This window comes from Molothrus ater, chromosome 14 (genome assembly GCF_012460135.2).
Source record: "Molothrus ater isolate BHLD 08-10-18 breed brown headed cowbird chromosome 14, BPBGC_Mater_1.1, whole genome shotgun sequence".
In the NCBI taxonomy this organism is placed as follows: domain Eukaryota; kingdom Metazoa; phylum Chordata; class Aves; order Passeriformes; family Icteridae; genus Molothrus; species Molothrus ater.
In genome coordinates, this window is record NC_050491.2 from 212,838 (window position 1) to 230,432 (window position 17,595).

At 61.0% G+C, this 17,595-nt stretch overlaps 1 protein-coding gene across 1 annotated transcript; it reads left to right on the forward strand.

Moving 5' to 3' along the window:
- The first annotated feature begins 3,049 nt into the window (after positions 1-3,049).
- SHROOM4 (shroom family member 4) lies at positions 3,050-15,034 on the forward strand. Its single transcript, XM_036402399.1, has 10 exons — positions 3,050-3,181; positions 6,497-6,648; positions 7,766-7,897; positions 8,421-10,365; positions 10,564-10,625; positions 11,023-11,622; positions 11,824-12,246; positions 12,330-12,516; positions 13,079-13,351; positions 13,433-15,034. The coding sequence occupies exons 1-10, from the start codon at positions 3,056-3,058 to the stop codon at positions 13,700-13,702; spliced, it is 4,170 nt and encodes a 1,389-aa protein (XP_036258292.1). The 5' UTR covers positions 3,050-3,055; the 3' UTR covers positions 13,703-15,034.
- The last annotated feature ends 2,561 nt before the right edge of the window (positions 15,035-17,595 follow it).

The following is a 17,595-nucleotide window of genomic DNA, read 5'->3' on the forward strand; positions in this document are numbered from 1 at the left end:
GAGTGGGGCTAGACAGAGCCTGAGAAGGTGCTTTCATGCAATGACAGTCCCTCCAGCTACCTCCACTCTGTGCTGATACTCTGTCAGCGGCTCATCACCTTTGTGCCCATTGCTGCATGCTCATCTGCACTGCCCCAAGCAGGCACAGAGCTGTTGGGGAGTTCTGCTCCCCAACAGCCCCACAGCACAGTGAGGCTGCCCAGTGCCTCACTCTATCCAGCTGGCACTAAGACACATGGGTGAGCAGAGTGACCCTGAGCCCAGCAGTGCTAAGTATGTCTGGATAAGCCAGCAGTACCCCACTGTAGGCATCATCGTGCCACCACCATCAGCATGCCTGCAACTTTGCCTACCTTGACCAGTTCCCAGGTCTTTCTGCCAGCACCTGCTCAAAGCTGAGAGGTGAGCATGATGCTCACCCTCTCGCTGGCATGGGCCATTCAAGTCACTTTCCGTAATGGGGACAGTGCTTGCCTGGGAAAGACCCTCTGGGCACACTAATAAAGCCTCTTATTTGGCCTTATCATAAAGCAGAGCACTAGGGCTCAGGAGCTCAGTCCCTGGGTAGGGACTGGGTGCCCGAAGCTAGCTCACTCATGCCAAGGCCGCAGGGCTACTATCTAGCAAGCATGGTGATTATCAGCTCTATAGTGATTGCAAGCTCTTAGGATTTCAGCTCTGCTTGCTAGGTAGTGGTGCCCCGGGCTTGAGGCTGCAGCAGACGGAGAGAGAGGAGAAGGAGAAGGCGCAGGCTGTTCCACGAAGATGGCTTTATTTGGGGAGGTCCGTGAAGGGTCTCTGCTCTTCTTCTTTCTCCCCTAATGGGGTACAGTATGCTTCTTTTATAGGGTTGGAAAGGATCTAAGCTTGACCAATGGGTAAGGGGTTAACATGACATTGCCTTATAGGGTTACAGAGATAGGTTAAGGGGTGTAGGACAGGAAAACAGGAATTTTCTTTTGCTGTTTCAGCATTCCTATTGTTCATATCCTCCATGGTGCTTTTCCTAAATCTATGGGGTTTACTACAGCACACTACGGTGTGGTGTGGGCAGCTGCAGCCAGTCCCACCTCCAGAGACCCTGGTGCTGTGCCCTGACCCACAGTACACTGTTGCTCTCCTGCTGGGATGGAAGTGGCCAGGGAGTGAGCACACTGGTTGGGAATCACTGGTGCGGGCACAGGGACATGGGGAGAGCTGGAGGGATTGTACTGGTGTCTGCTGCCCACTCTTCTTGGTGCCAGCTGGGCACAGTGCTAAGGGCTTGGGAGGGCTGTGTAGGGGTGTGTGTGGTGCTAAATGTGCTATGGGGCCTTGTGAAGAGCCAGGGCACAAGAGCCCTCTTGCCTGGCCAGGCAGCCCTTGTTATTCATTTGGGAAAGCGCACAAGGGGCAGACGAGCCAGTGAACATTGGGAAGTCTGGGCATGGCAGCAGCCAGTCATGATTTGGGGCATTGTGGGCAGGTGGCAGGGCAGGTGGGGTCGGGGTGGTGGACATGTCAGTGGTGGACATGTCAAGGCTGTATGGGGGGGAGCTATGACTCTCTCCTGGGTGGGCTCTAGCACTACAAATGGGCCAGGTACCACTCCACCCTGTGCCCTGTGACACTCTGGCTGTACTGGTCTGGCTGCAGCTGGGCTGCACAGGGAGCAGGCAGAGTTCAAGACAGGTGCTTGGGGACAGGGACTACCAAGAAAAACTTGAGACCCTTCCAGCACTGAATGAACCAGCCTGGCACTGCAAGCTCACCCTCCCAGGCCATGGCGGGCAAGCAGGGCTGCAGGCGCTGCTTGCAGAGCAGAGCTTTCCAGGCCGGTTGTCTGGGAAGGAGATGAGTAAGACTCATGGCCCCAGGCGGGAAGGGAGGAGCAGGACTCTTGGGTTCCCTCGGGAATCCATGCCGATCCACTCCCACCATCCCTGGCTGCTATTGCCGGCTCTTCCCCCTGCCTCAATTTCCCCCAGGTAGTACAGCTGCCTCTCCTGGGTGTAGCAGGAAAAGACAAAGTTGAAGAACGGCCAAACTGCCAGGTATGCCCTAAGGTGCCCGGCAGGATATGGACAGGGTGGGGGCTGGCATGGGTAGGTCAGACAGAAGCCAGCAGCATGTGCTGGCCTGCAGGCAGTGGAGCTTGGGGCGCCAGTGTGACTACATGGTGGGGAGCCAGGGGGACTGCATCACCCTACTGCCACCGCCTCGTACCCACCTGAGTGCTGTTGAACTGCCACCGTGCCAGGCTAAACTGTGCTGAGCACAGTCCCTACTGGTGTGTGTTCCCAGTGGCACCATATTGTGCTGAAGCCAACTGGGTCATTTTGAGCTGAACCTGTGCATGGTCAAGCTAAGTCAAGCCAGGCCAGGCTCTGCTGAGCTGAACTCTGCCAGCCGTGCTTGTCCAAGTCAACCAAGCTGAACTGCCCCAAACAAAATTGGGCCAGGTCAAGTGGAGCTAAGCTAGATGAGGCCCGTGCTTGTTCTGTGCTGTACCAAACTTAACTTTGCCAGCCCTGTGTCATGTTGAACTGAGCTGAGACAAGCCGGAATGTGCCAACCCAGCTGAACTGCACCGAGGCATGCCAGGCTGAGCCATGCTAGGTCAGTTAACCCATGCTGGCCCCCCTGCCATCCCACGTTGAGCTGAGCTGTGATGTATCGTGCTGCACTGAGGTCTGCCAGCCTTCTATATCATGCCATGCTGGGTTGAGCTGGACTGAATTGAAATACCCCGGCTGGGCTGTACCAAGATGAGCCAAACAGCTCACTTCAGGTCCCTGGGCTAAAGGATGGCATGCCAAGGTACTGAGTAGAAAGGTGCTGTGCTGTGCTAGTGTGTGCAGAGCCATGCCATGAGCTGTGCTGAGTCGTGCCGTGTTGTGCCGTGCCGAGCTGTCCGCCGCCGTCCCCCCGCGCCTCATTGGCGGCGGCGGAGCAGTCCCGGTGCGGAGCGGCCCCGCCCCGCACTCGCCCCGCGCCGCTCAGCCCGGGCGGGCGGGGGTGTAATTTCCTCCACAGTTCGGGGCCAGGCCGGGATGGGACTGTAGCTGTAGCCGCCATGGAGCGGGCAGAGGGCCGGTCCGGCGCCCCCCAGTACGTGCATGTGCAGCTGCAGGGGGGCGCGCCCTGGGGCTTCACGCTGCGCGGCGGGCTAGAGCACGGCGAGCCCCTCATCGTCTCCAAGGTAGGAATCGCCGGCAGAGCCCCGCGTGGGCTCCGCGACATCCCCCCGCAAGGGGCCTCCCGCCCGTGGCGGGGCGCGGGAGATGGGAGGACACCCGGGGCGTGGCGGCGTCGGGGGTGCGGGGAGCCCCGGCCGCGGGGTCTTGTGTCCTGGCGCGGCGGGACGGGGACGGCCACTCGCACCTACGATCTCCGCGGCCCTCCACTTAGAGTCGCAGTGAAGAGTGAGAGCGAGAGGGGCGGAGGGACAGCCCGGACTCGGCGGCAGGAAGAAATTCCTCTGGCACATCCGTTGGGCTGGCGTCGGGGGCGGCCCCCACATTCTCCCTCACGTCTTTCCCTGTCCCGTCCCGCGGGCTGTAGCTGGGGGAGGTCAGCCCCTTGTGTGCCCATCCGTCGGTGCCGCGCCCACGGGCGTTCCGGGCACCAGACTCTGCGGGGACGTTTAGTGCCACGGTGGGGGAACCATAGTCCGTCCCGTCATGCCCCGGCACCCTTGGAACGCAGGGGCAGGACCGTGCCCGGGACGGAGTTGGCGCCGGGGTGCGATGCCGAGCGGAGCCTGGCCGCAGTCGGGAGCAGATGGTGAGGGTGACCCCTGCGGCCCCGACGTCTCGCCACACAGAGGGTCACCGATTCCTGCGGCCCCCGCCAGCGCATCGCTCCGCGGGGAGACCCGCAAGGAGCAGAGCAGCGGCCAGGGGAACTCCAATAGCCACCCCTCCGGGGAGCCCGGACGGGGCCCTGTCGCCGGACGATTTGGCCGCCTGCCCGCCCGGTGTCGCCGTCCTGCTGAGCCGGGGTGCGGCGGGCCGGGTTGGCGGCCCCGGGGCTGCTCCGTGCCTCGAGCCGGGCCGACTGCGCCCCCGGGCCGTTCCACGCCCTCGGCGGGACGCGGCCAGCGCGGTCTGGCTGGGGGAGCTGGAAAAGTGGCTCCGGTCCCAGCCCTGCGCCCTGAGGTGGCACCGCCGGCGGGTGGGGAGCCGGGCGCCGAAGGAGTAACTGCCCGCGTCCCCACTCGCTGCTGGCCTTCGGGGTGATGGGTCCCCCGTGGGTCCGCCGGTTGCCGGAGGAGGGGATGTTCCTCACTCACCACTTTTGAGAAGGGGATTGGCTTGCGGGCCGCGGGGTATCGGCCCCCGCGCTCCCACGGACACGCCGCCACCGCGTGTGCTCGCTAGACAAAAGGGGCTTGTTCCAGCGCTTTGTGCATTCAGGGGAGGGTCCCCCGGGGTCACCGCTCCGCCGCTGCGGCCGGCCGAGGTGTGTGCGGAGAGGGGGCGGCGTGGGGGGTGCGGGCCGGAAAGAGGAAGGGCGTCCCCGCACACGATGACTGAGTTTGGCCTCTGAGCCCACTCCGGGCAGGATCCCTTTCTGTGGCAGAGTCCCACGGCGGTGCTCACATGCGATCTTAAGCCTTCCATGGGGCTGCAAACGCCCTTCGGCACAGGCTTCCCTGAGCACGTCAGGGGCAAGGAGGGAGAATGGTGTGGCGCAGGGTGAGTACAGCTCTGGCACTGTTCTGGTTGTGAGTCCTAAGACAAGTTTCTCCTGAGACAGGCAGACATTCCCGTGAGCCATCTGGTGCCCACCATCAGGGCCCAGAGTGAACTCCAGGGATGGTGTTGGGAAGTGTCCTGAGCTGGCTCAGCCAGGCAGGGCAGCAGGCAGTGGTGTTTGGTTGCCAGTGCTGAGTTCACTGGTGGCAAAGGCAGAACAAGGGGCTGTTTGTGCCAAATTTAGCTCCTCGTGAGTGATGCCAGGGCTGAGCCTGTCCATCCTAGTGCATGTGATGGTCTAGACATGGGTGCAGACCTGGTGGTGTCCTGCAGCAAGTGGGGACACCTTTCATCTCTGACTCATCCCCATGGCGGTGGCAGGCAGGACTGGTGGGCACATGTCTGGACAGAGGACTGAGGTGAAGGTGCAGCCTGCCTTGCTCGCTCTGCTGGTGCCTGTTGGTGGGCAGCAGCATGGCAAGCACCCAAGTGCTCCACTGACTGCATGGTAGGACTGGGAGCCTTCACAGTCAGTCAGGGTCCCCTGCCAGGAAGGCAGCCCCATGGCTGACATCTGGGTAGGAGGGCAGCCTGCCTGCACAGGCAGGCACATTGGCTGTGCCCAGGCTGGGTATGGCATTGCAGTGCTAAGATCCTTGGAAAAATGGGAGAGCTGTTGGTTCTGCGCACAGCTGTGCCATGGGGCAGTGGTGCACTGGGCAGGAGGCTTGGCTGCCCCTGCCTTTCTCCCTCCTAAGGTGACATTTTGTCCAGGGGTAGTGGAATGCCCCCTGAGCCCTCCCCACCATTAGGGCTGGAAAGTGGTGCCCAGGGGCACATGCACAATGACTGACCTGCTAGGAAGCCATGTGTGCTCCCTGGCACTGAGGTCTGGCTGCTGCCCAAACTGGTCCTGCAGGCACTGTGAGCAGAGCTCATTCCCTGGCCAGGCCTGGGAGCAACTGGGCAGGGTGAAGAGCCCATGGGCAGGGTGGGTGCAGGAGCCCCAGCATGGGGCCAGGTTAGCTCTGCCCTGCAGGTGGCTATAGGGTCTTGCCACATCCACACTGGGCATGGGGCACCCCAGGTCGTGCCCCATGCACCTGCATGCCCTGTGCTACTGCCACCATGGAGAAGCAGCTCCAGTCGCTTGCCAGCCCTGTGGTATGGAGTTGGCAGTCCCTGGCCATTGCAGTGGCAGGATGGGCAGAGATCATTGCTGGCAATGGATGCTGCCTAGCCCAGCCAGGCACTGCTTGTCCCAGGGCTGCCAGGACTGCACCTACCAGCTAGGGCAGAGGGCATGGGCCAGGATCTCGTGCTGGAAGCACCATGGCTGTACTTCCTCTAAGCACAGCAATACAGGGTGCCAGGTTCATTTTGGCCATGGGTGTCAGGGAGGGTAAGCATGTGCCAGGACTCAGCACTTCCCCTACTATTGTCTCCTATGTGCACATAGGGTAGGATGGCATCCTATGGGCATCAAAATCACCACGGGTGCCTAGACAGGCTGGGGTGGGGTTGGAAGCAGCAGCAGCGGGCTGGCATCCATGCTGGACAAAGGGCCCTTGTGCTGCCTGCGAGGGAATCTGCTGGGATGTGACATTTTTCTTTCTCTCCCCTCCTTGATGCCCTTGCTCAGAAATTCATGTGACCAGAGAAGGGGGAGAGACTGACCCCACAGATCCCTCTGTGGTGCCTGGGGCTCAGGTACCTTCTCCGAAGCCTCTTTCTCCCCTGACACGCGGCGGCCATGGAACATCCCCTGGGATATTCTGGGGGCTGTGCCCCCCTTGATGCCCCTCTCTGTCACCCAGGTGGAGGATGGGGGCAAGGCTGCACTGTCCCGCCGGCTGCAGCCAGGTGATGAGCTGGTGAACATCAGTGGGACGCCACTGTACGGATCCCGCCAGGAGGCCCTCATCCTCATCAAGGGCTCCTACCGCACTCTGAAGATGGTTGTTCGCAGGTTGGCAGTGCTGTGGAAGGGACACAGGGAGGGCCAGTGGGGCTTTACATGCCTGGGGGACTGGCAGGAACCTGGAGGTGCCCTTCTCTCCAGCTTGGAGGTGCCCCTTTCTGGGACAGGGTGGGGAGCAGCCCCTTTGCTGCTGTCAGCACTCCCCCTAAGTGGGGGTTCCACATCCAGCAGAGCCAGGGCAGTGCATTGGGCTCACCACCCCCTCACTGGGCGGTATCCTCAAGCGTGGCCGCTCCTCTCCCTTCCTGCCGGCTTGCCTGCCTCCTGCCTGCCTGCTTGCCTGGGAAAGGAAGGAGAGGCAGGGCTGGGCCTTGCCGTCCCTTCCCCCCCTAGCTCCTCCAACTGCATCCATTCCCTGGCTGCATCCTGACTGACTCCAGCTCCAGCAGCACTCAGGGGCAGGGACGGCGCAAGGGCACTGCCCAAGGGGCAGGGGTCCCACGGGATTGTGCTGGGGTTCAGCATCATCCATGGTGAGTTTGGGGGTTCTGGGAAGTCCCTGTGCTGACCTCACAGCTTGCTGCTCTTATCCAGTCAGTAGATGTGGCAGCGCTTGGCAGTTGGGAGGTACAGGAGGTAGCTTCTGACCATGTCTGTGCAGTGGCATTTGTTGGGTGGGCTGGAGACTCCTGTGGATGCTGTGAGGGGTGGGACAGAGACCAGCACAGGACCCTTCCCAAAGACATGATGTGGCTGGTGCTTGCTGCAGGTACTGAGGGACAAAAGAACAAGGGGGAAGGTCAGGCTTGCGGTGGAGACAGATGTGGCCCCAGTGTCCCTTGGTGGAGCTAATCCAGACCCAGCAGAGATGCTTGCCTTGCTCAGGTCATTGCCTATGGGCTATGCAGGGGCTGTGTCCTAGGTCTCCTGTTAATGTGGCAACAGGGATGCTGCAGTCTGGGGAGCCCTGGCCAGCTGGGTGAGCTGTGAGATCCCCTTGCCCAGTGCCGGGTGCTTGCAGGACTGGACCCTCCTTGCTGCCATCCCCTTTGGGCGGGCACTGGCCTGGGGGAGACAGGAAACCCCGTAGGAAGTGACTTCAGCCCCGGTTCCTTGGCCTGGCTTCCTCCCCATTCTTGTCCTTTCCCGCTGTTGCTCTTGGCAGGAGGAGCGTGCCCGTCTTCCGGCCCCATTCCTGGCATGTGGCCAAACTTGCCGAAAGCCGCCCAGACGTCCCCACCATGCACTGCCCGGCTGATGCCTTCAGCCTCTCCTGGCCTTCGGGGTGTGATGTCAGGTGAGACCCTGGGGGCAGTTATGAGACTGTGCAAAGGGAGAGGGCAGACAGGACACCCCTTGGGTTGTGGCAGTGGGGGTGGCATAGGGGGTCCCACGCTAGTTTCGGGCATCCCTCCTCATTCTGCGCTACCCTTTCCCCTGGCTGTTAATTCCCGTCTCCCGGCAGGAAGGGGCGGTGGCTCTGCTGGAGACAGCCAGGAGCTGCTTAGTCCCACTGCCCCGGCTGCCAGAGCTGGGAGGTCTCGAGTGGCTGGAGTCACACACACACCCTGTGTTCCCTGTGCCTGTTCCCCTTGCCAGTGCCAGGCAACCTTGGTGGTGGCCCCAACCCAGGGGTGAAGGGCAGGCTGGGGTAGTGCTGCCCTGTGCTCCGTTGTCCCAGGGAGGGTGTATGTGGGGGGATGGGCTCCTTAGAATCTCTGTGGAGCTGGATGAGGGGCAGCAGGTACCTGTAACACTGCCGTGGGGCTAGGCAGCAGCAAGCTGTCCCTGCAGTGGAACCCACTGTCCTGGCACTGCAGCACTGACCGGAGCAGCTCCATCGGGAGCATGGAGAGCCTGGACCATCCCAGCCAGGCCTGCTATGAAGGAGACCCCTCACCCGTTGACCAGGGCATGTACCACAGCAAGCGGGACTCTGCCTACAGCTCCTTCTCTGCCAGCTCCATTGCCTCTGACTGCGCCCTCTCTCTCCGTCCTGAAGAGGCAGTGTCCATTGATTCCAGCCTCCAAGGCCCCTGCAAAGCCCCTGACAGGCGCTACCTGACCACAGGGGCTGAGCCATCTGCCAGCTGGCACCCTGAGGCCTGGCGGGCACCAGTGCCCCCCCGGCCCCCTGTCAGGAGGGACAGCCTGCGTGCAGCCCCAGCTGGCAGAGGGGACAGGTGCCAGGCCTCAGTGTCAGCGGATATGCTGCATGCCAAGGGCCGGTGGATCTCTGACACCTTCCTCTGCCAGCGGGATGGGGAGGCAGAAGTAGTGGGCAGGAGGAAAGTGGCACCATACCCCACAAAGGACTGTTTCTCTGCTGACCAGTATTACATGCTGAGCTCCCACCCGGACCGCTGCCCAGCTGAGCCACTCCTGGGGGAGAGCATGGAGTCTGACAACCAGCCATACGTGGATGACAGCATGCACCAAGTGCCTGATGCCACAACAGCAGGTGACAACCCATTGTTGTCCCCTCTCAAGGGCCACATGTCGCACCGTCACAGTGCTCCCGAGCAACTGCTGGCCTCCCAGTTCCGCTCTCTCCAGCTGGGCACCAACAGCGGGCGAGCCTCTCCAGCCCCCAGTGGGCAACACTGGACCTTGTCCCCGCTGCATCCTGAGGGCAGCCAAGGGGGAACCACAGGGGCTGCCCAGGATCCCCCACACTGCCCAGAGCCTTGCTGCCGCCCACCACCCTGCCGCTGCTGCCCTGAGCTGCAGCAAGCCTGCGGGCCAGATGGCCAGGGGACTAGCCCAGTACTTAGCACTGAGGGGCCAGTGGAGGAGGAGAGCCAGGGAGGGGCCCGGCGGGCTGGGGGTCCTCCCCACCGCTCTGCTCAGATGCGCCGCCGCAGCGACCGCTTTGCCACCAGCCTGCGCAACGAGATCCAGCGGCGCAGAGCCCAGCTGCAGAAGAGCCGGGGGGGTCCTGGTGCACCTCCGCCTGGTGAGGAGCCAGTGGAGGAAACTGAGGAGCCCCCAGAGGGCAGTGTACTGGCAGAGCGACAACCTGCCCCGCCTGAGTGTCTCAGCCCCGCACTGAGTGAGGAGAGCAGGAACTCTGGCCGCTCTGCAGATCGGGGCATCCCCACCCCTGACCCAGCCCCTAAAGGGCCCTTGTCCCCTGAGCGGGTGGTGCCAACAGCCAGGGGCCGCTGGCGCTGGTCCCCGGAAAACAAGCTGCAGCCACAACACTCGCCCAGCCATAGTGAACTGGAGGGCTACAGCCAGGGCCCGGCGGCCTGCAGCTCCCCACCACGAGGCAGCGACGAAGCAGTCCTGCTGCCCTTTGCCGACCGCCGCCGGTTCTTTGAGGAGAGCAGCCGACTGGCACCACCCCGGCACAGCAAGTCGCCAGCAGGTGATCCCAGCACCTTCCAGCCCCCTGGCCCTGAGCACCGGGATGTCCGCCGCCTCTCTGTGGACCAGCCCTACAGCCCACCCTCACCCAGCCGCCCTGGCTCTTCTGGCCCCTATGCTGAGTGCTGCCGGGAGCAGCCCCACTGTTACAAGCCATTGGGGAGGCCAGGGGAGCTGGATTACCTGCGGGGCTTCTCCTACTCCTATGGGGTTCCCCTGCGCCCTGAGCCCTGCCGCTACTGTGGAGGGGACCTGTGCCCACCACCACGGCCCCGTGGCCACACATGCCGCTGTCATCCTGTGTCCTGGGTGCGCTGCCCTGACTGCTGCTACCCAGCTACCCGTCCTGGGCGAGAGGAGAGTGATGCTTGGCCCCCCCGGAGAGCTTTCGTCCCAGTGAGTAATGCCCTGTGGGACTGTGCTGGGGAGCAGCACTGACACTCCCTTGCACCCCTGGACTATGACCCTGGGTTGGGGTGTGGGGTACTGTTCCCCCATTCGCCCTGCAGACTGCCTTCAAGTCTTCTGCACCTGAATGGGGATGGGACAGAGGTGCTGGGCGATGGATTTCACACTGCCTTCCCCCTCACACAGGAATTTCCTCAGGATGAGTGGGAACCACCTGCAATCACCAGGAAAGTCAGCCAGTCCATCAGGTGAGCCCATGCCAAATGCCACGGTGCTGGGATGTGTGTGCCACTCAGTGGGGACCTGTGCTGGGGGATGTGGGGACTGCCATGATTTTGACTGGGGATGTCGAGAGTGCCTCCCATACTTCCTTGGCCATCCTTGGCTGGTGCCCTTTGAGGCAGAAGGAGGCACACAGGGCAAGGGTGTGTGAGGAGGTGTCCACAGCAAAGGTGGTCCCTCCTTACCCTTCCCCAGGGTTCTGGGGCCATCTCTGGGGAACTGTGCCCAGCAGATATGCCTGGGCTTCTCCCACCAGTGTGACTGGATGACTAGCTGGGATAAATGAGGCAGGGCATGAAATGGGCCTGAACTGCCAGATGGGTGACTGTGTATGGGAGGACGGGTGCCTCCTTCTCTTCCTAGTGAGCTCTCCAGCTACCCACCTGGTTTCCCAAGGCTTGGCCCATTCCACACCTGCCTTGAGAGCACCGAGCCAGAGTGGCCACCCTGCTACCGGGCCATATCCACGCATGACCTCTTGTGGGATAGTGATCACCTGGCCCACAACCCTGAGAGCCCCCCGGATCCGGTGCACCGCCCACTAAGGGGCAGAGCCTTCTCTGAGAGCCATCTCAACCTGGAACCTTCCAGTCCCTGGGGCTGTGACCAGAAGGACCTTTTCCGTGCCAAGCTGGACCCTCCCAGCATCCCCAAAAAGAAGGGCCCCCCACCTCCCCGCCCACCTCCGCCCAACTGGGAGAAGTACAGACAGCGTCGGGCATCTCAGCACCCACCAGATGGTGCTGGGCATGGCTCTGCCTTCTCTGCTGCCCCAATGCCAATCCGCAGCATTGCTGAGGCAGTGAGGGAGCGGTCACAGAGCCTCACCGGGGAGCAGAAAGGCCAGTCCTGGGGGCACACTGCTTGCCCCCCTGCTCCGTCAGGTGCCTGGCCCCGACCTGAGGCCCCCAGATCACTCCGCAGGACTCCTGGGCCTGATGCTGCCAACGCTGAAATTTGCAGGCAAGTGGTGCCATGGCATGGGGGTGGGCTCTTGTACCCTTGTATCAGAGCATCCTAATCCTTAGAGCACCGTGTGGGGTTTTTTTGTGTTGTGGAGTGTCCCTGTCCCCGACCTCTTTCCCTGGCATGGCCATAGCCCTGAGTGTCCCTGCCCCCACGGGTGGGCAGGGGAGCTGACATGCCCTGGGTGGGTGTTGACAGGGTGTCAGGAGCCGGGGAGAAGCGGACAAAGATGAAGCGGTCCGGGGAGATGGAGGAGCAGCCCCAAAGGCTCATCCAGAACCAGGAGCAGGGCTGTGCCAGTCCCCGTGGGGTGGGTGAGTGCTCCCTGTCCCTGCATTGTGGCTCTGGCCCTGCCCTGCCGGAGGCACTTAAGCCCAGTTCCGGGGCAGTGGAGGGGGTGAGCTGCCAGGGCAGCTGGCCCCAGCCCCGCTGCATGGACTCGGAGGAACGACTGTGGGACGTGGCTGTCAGGGACCATTCCCTGGCCAGTGTCCTGGCCCCCTTGGCTTCCCCTGGCACTGCCAGTGAGGTGATGGGTGAGCTGCTGGTGGTAGGGGAGCGACAGGCCTGGCGGAAGTGTCTCCAGCAGGACTGGCACCTGGAGGCCCTGGCACAGGACAGGTAGGGCTGTCACAGCACCGGGCCCCATACCAAGGGCAGGCTGACACCCCCCCAGTGCTTATCGCTGTATCTCTGTCTCCCAGGCAAGGTTTTGAGCCCATCTCGCTGCCTCCCAAGAGTGCTGCCAGCTCCAGTTCCTTCCCAGTGCACTTTGGTGTTGCAGTGGGCAAAACTGAGCCACTCAACAAGGTAAAGGCACTGCCGGAGGTAGTGGAGGGGAGCTCGGAGGATGAGGAGGAGGAGGTGGACCATGAGCTGGTGGAAAAGAAGGTACAAGACACTGCTGGGGACAATTCCCTTGTGGTTCCCCACTGTCCTGGCCAGGTGCTCATGGAGATTGGGTGCATTTCTGGATGCCCACGGGGACTGAGGCATCACTGGTTGTTCCTGGGAGCTGGGGACATCACCAGGCACTCATGGGCATTGGGGTAATTGCTGGGCACTTGTGGGTGCCAGGAACATTACCATATACTCACATGGGCCTGGGGCATTGCCAGATGTCTGCAAGGACCAGGGGCATTGTCAGGTGCTTGCAGGACCTGGGAGTCTCACCAAATTCTTGTGGGGACCAGTGGCATCTACAGATGCTTGATGTTTGCAGGGGCTGGGATGTTCCCAGATACCCACAGGGACGGGGGCATCCATTAGGTGCACATGAGACATTGAGAGATTCTTGTGGGGACTGGCAATTGCCAGTAGCTCATGGGAACCTGGGGTACAACAAGGTTCTTGTGTACTGTCGGCCCCAGCACAGCACCCCCACACTTCCGTGCCAGTCCCCTGATCCCATGGGGAGTGGCCCCAGTTCCCCCTGACCCCTTTGCTCCGGCAGCTGCAGCTGATCGAGAGTCTGAGCCGCAAGCTGGTGGTGCTGCAGGAGGCACAACGGGGGCTGCAGGAGGACATTAGTGCCAATGGGGCACTAGGTGAAGATGTGGCTGCTCGCCTGCAAGCCCTCTGCACCCCAGGGGAGTTTGACAAGTACCGCCTCTTCGTGGGTGACCTGGACAAGGTGGTCAATCTCCTGCTCTCCCTCTCGGGTCGCCTGGCCCGGGTGGAAACTGCCCTGGGCAGCCTTGGGCCGCATGCCCCTGCTGAGGACAAGGTGGGCATGGGGGAGGGGACCCTCACCCATGAAGTTTTGGGCTGCGGGATGCCTTGCCAATGCCAGCTGTCTTTCCCACAGCTGGCCCTGCGGGAGAAGCAGCGGCTGCTGGTCGCACAGCTGGAGGATGCCAAAGAGCTGAAGGAGCATGTGGGGCGGCGTGAGGAGGCAGTGGGTGCCATGGTGGCACGGTACCTGCCCCCCGAGCACCTCCAGGACTACCAGCACTTTGTCAAGATGAAGTCAGCCCTCATTGCTGAGCAGAGGGAGCTGGAAGAGAAGATCAAGCTGGGCAAGGAACAGCTCAGGTGCCTGCGTGAGAGCCTTGGCCAGGCCTCCAAGGACTGCTAGCCCCCTACCCAGTCTCCCTCCGGGATCCTGGCTGTGATCCCAGATTGCTGCCAAAGAGGATCCAGCCCCTTGTGGATTCTCCCTGTGTCTGTTCATCTTTCCAGCCCCTGCCTTTTATTTATTTTTCTGATTTACCAAGCAGGGGAGGGGGTTGCCAGTCCAGGTTCTGACAGGAGTTGTTGTGCCACAGAGCTGTCATGGGCTCTGGCCACTCAGCAGTCTGTGGCCCAGCAAGACCAGATGGATGGATGCTACCGCCACTCTCATGGGTCTTTCTGTGCCCATGAGGTCCCTCCAACTTGTCCTGGACACCAGTGCCTCTCTTGTATCTGGTGCTGCACCACATGCCTTAAACATCCCCCAGCTACTATTCATGCAGCATCTGAAAGGGTTAAACCGTGCTCACCAGCTGTCCTGTTTGCCCAGCTCTGTCCATCTGTGTGTGGGGAGGGAGCTGAAGGAATTTCAGCCCCAGCATCCTCTTCCTCCTCATTGTGTCAGAAACAATGGCCCCAGCCAGCAGGTTCTTAACCCACTCCCTGCTGGCTGAGGGACCACAGGGGGCCGAGGTGAGTGCCAGTAGGTGTTGTGTACCTGAGTCTTGGGATAGTACCCTGCCAGGGCATGGATGCTGGGACAAATACACTGAGGCCTGCGCTACTCTCTGTCACCAATGCTGTGGGCATGGAGACAACCCAGCCTCAACCAGCCCTCACCTGTAGCTTCTAGCTCAACACCAGGAGCGATTAATAGAGGAAACACCACATTAAGGACAAAACGGGGTACCTGTCCCCTCCTTTCTGCTGCAACAGCCACAAATAGCACTTAGATGTCACCCCCGCCACTGTCCACCTGTCTCCATGGCATGAGCAGGTGCCTTCATACTGATTTTGCACAGGGGTTTAATGCAACCAGCAGGAGCTTGGGGCAGGAGGGGTAAACGTTTTGGGGAGACTTGTAGGCAGCAGTGCTTTGGTGTGGCCCAATAGCTGGACAACCCGGCCCAGGGTTCAGGCAGCATCCGTGCCTGCCTGTGAGCTCCAGCAGCTACCCCTGCTCTGGGCTACCCTTTAGCCTGTTAAACACTACACTTCACACTTGCCTGGCTGTACTGTGGGATGGTGCCTGGCAGGAGTGGGGTCCTCAACATTCCCTCCATCTCAACCACCCCAGGATCATTGCTAGGACCAAAGACTGCACCCCCTGGGGCCGTGCTGCTCTCGTGGTGGGGTTCAGCAGCCCTGCACAGGGCCCTGTGCTGGAGCTGCCAGCGCCTGCATGCCATTGTATCTCTAACAGTAAAGCAGCAGCAGGAGCTGCACTTCTGTTCCAGCTGTCTCTTGCATGGTTTGTCCCTGTGCCCCAACAAGTGGCACTGGAGCAGGGAGAGGGTAATTGCTCCATCTGGGATGAATCAAGGCTTGGCAAGCTCTCGGAAGCTGAATGCCACCGTGGCACAGGGGACACCTGAAGTGCAGCTATGGGCAGGGTGTCTTCTGCTCCCAGTGCTCCTAGGCTGAGTTGGGGCAAGGGTCAGTGCCTAGACTCTTCCGCCGGGATGCATGTAGGAGTCACGGCGCTTGGGTAGTGGATACAGGGTTTTCCCTGGCAATCTCAGGCCATAGCTGCCAGAGCTTTTGGGGCAGCCCCGGGGAGGGGGGTGGCCGTGCCCAGGGGGATGTCGCCGTGCTGCTGCTGCTGAGCCTGTTCCGGGGTGCCCCGATTCACCGGGGTGCCCCGATTCACCGCGGTACGGCAGGGTGGTGCCCAGTGCCTTCCCCGGGGACTGCTCTTCGCGCCGGGCACCCCGCGGCAGCGCAGGGGCGCCGGCGGCCGCTGGGCGGCGCCAGTCGCCAGTGCTCAGACGGAGCATGCGCGTGCAGGTGGGTGTGGGAGCGCAGGTGCGCGCGAGCACGCGCGGGGGAGGGGGGGGGAGAGGGGGGGGGGGGGGGGGGGGCGTAGGGTCGCCGCGTGCGCAGATGTTGGGAGGGGGGCCGAGGATGCTCCAGGGTGAGCACAAGTGCACGGGGCCAGTGTGAGTGTAGGCGAGTGGGTACGCACCCCCATAGTGGATAAACACCCCCACAGTGGATACACACCCCCACAGTGGGGTACACACTCCCACAGTGGGGTACACACGTGCACAGTGGGTATACACGTGCGTGCGCATAGGAGCGTGTCGGTGAGTGGCCGGAAACGTGTGTGTGAGCATATGGCTATGCATGGGATACAGGCACGTGCATGTCAGTTCATACAAGTGAACATGTACACACAGATGGATGTGTGCACATACATGTGAGCACGCGCAGCTGAACTCTTACATAAGTGAATGCATGCACACACCTCTGAGCACGCATGTTCACATAGTCGAACACATGCCATGTGTGTGAGTGCATGTGTACAGGGCACAGCTGCATGCTGCTGCACACAAGTGTTAGTGGCGATTGACTGCACGTGCAGATGAACACATGCACGGGGGAACTTGTCCTATGTCTGATGTGCACATGTGAATGCATGCACATGTGTATAAGTGTGAGTTCATAGGGCTACTTTGCAAGCCCTTGCATATGGATAACTGCAGGCACAAGGAAACTGTGCCCCATGACCCATTCAAAACACCATTGCCCCTCCATGCAGCTCCAGCTGCTGCCAGGTATGACCGTCGGCCCATGGCATGGCATGGCTGGGTTGCTGGGTACAGGGACCCTCAATGCTGGATGTGGCCATGGCATGGGGTGTCCTGGGGATCCCTTTGTGAAACTCCAGATTGCAAACAGAACCCACAAAGGTGGGGTAGCCCCTGGCCCTGGTGTCTGTCTCCCCATCGTGATGATCTCTCCATTATACAGATCCCAGATCTGTCCCACAATGTCCCATACACCTGAGCTGGGGAAGGATAAGGACATGGCAGGTAGTGATGCTTTAATGAGAGACCCTTGCCACATGTGGGAGATGGGGAATCCTGGAGCATAAAAGTCCAAACCCCATAGTAGGGTGCACATAGTAGGCCCCCCTCACTCCCACAGTCCACTACAGCCCAAAAGAGAAAGCCATGCATTGGGAAGGGACAAGAGAGCGCTTCCTGTCCCTGCACTGGGGCAGAATGGCCCAGAAGGAAGGAAGGGACATGGGGCTCTGCCAGCATGGATCCTAGAGCAGTAGTGGGTGAGAGATGAGTGCAGGGGCCCATGCAACACTGTGGAATGGAAAGTGAGGCCAGAGTTTCTCTCCCCAGATGTTTGGTGGCACACCCCCCTGTGTGCATGCATGTGTGTGTGCTCCAACACATGTTCCAGGGCATGCTCTATGCAATCACACCTCTGTGGGGCTATCTGCATGCATGCACACCACAGAATCACAGAAAGGTTTGGGGTGGGAGGGATCATTGAAGGATATTCTGTCCAATCCTCCCTGCCATGGGCAGGGTTAGGGTTAGGGTTAGGGTTAGGGCAGGGACATCTTCCAAGGATGCCAGGTTGCTCCAAGCCCTATCCACCCTGTCACTGAACACTTCTAGAGATCAGCCAGCCACAGCTTCTCTGTGCAGCCTGTGCCAGTGCCTCACCACCCCCATGAAAAAGGATTTCCTCTTTCTGTGTAATCCAAACACACCATAAGTCACTTTAAAACTGATGCCCCTTGTCCTGTCTCTACATGCCCTGTGAAAAACTCTCCTTTTGGAAGCCCCTTGATATCCTGAAATGCTACTGTAAGGTCTTACTGGAGCCTTGTCTTCTACAGGCTGAAAAACACCATATCTCACAGTCTGTTTCCACAGTAGATCGTTTTCAGCCCTCAGAGCATCTCTGTGGTGTTCTCTTGACCCACTCTAACAGCAGCACATCCTCCTTGTGCTGGAGACCCCTGATCTGGAGCCAGCACTCTTGGGCATG

What these genes read in the sequence shown, in the direction of transcription:
- SHROOM4 (XM_036402399.1), top strand. Translation starts at nt 3,056, where the DNA reads ATGGAGCGGGCAGAGGGCCGGTCCGGCGCCCCCCAGTACGTGCATGTG. An exon ending in AAAGTCAGCCAGTCCATCAG is followed by an intron (nt 10,626 to 11,022) that starts GTGAGCCCATGC and finishes TTCTCTTCCTAG; the next exon opens with TGAGCTCTCCAGCTACCCAC. An exon ending in ATGAGCTGGTGGAAAAGAAG is followed by an intron (nt 12,517 to 13,078) that starts GTACAAGACACT and finishes TTGCTCCGGCAG; the next exon opens with CTGCAGCTGATCGAGAGTCT.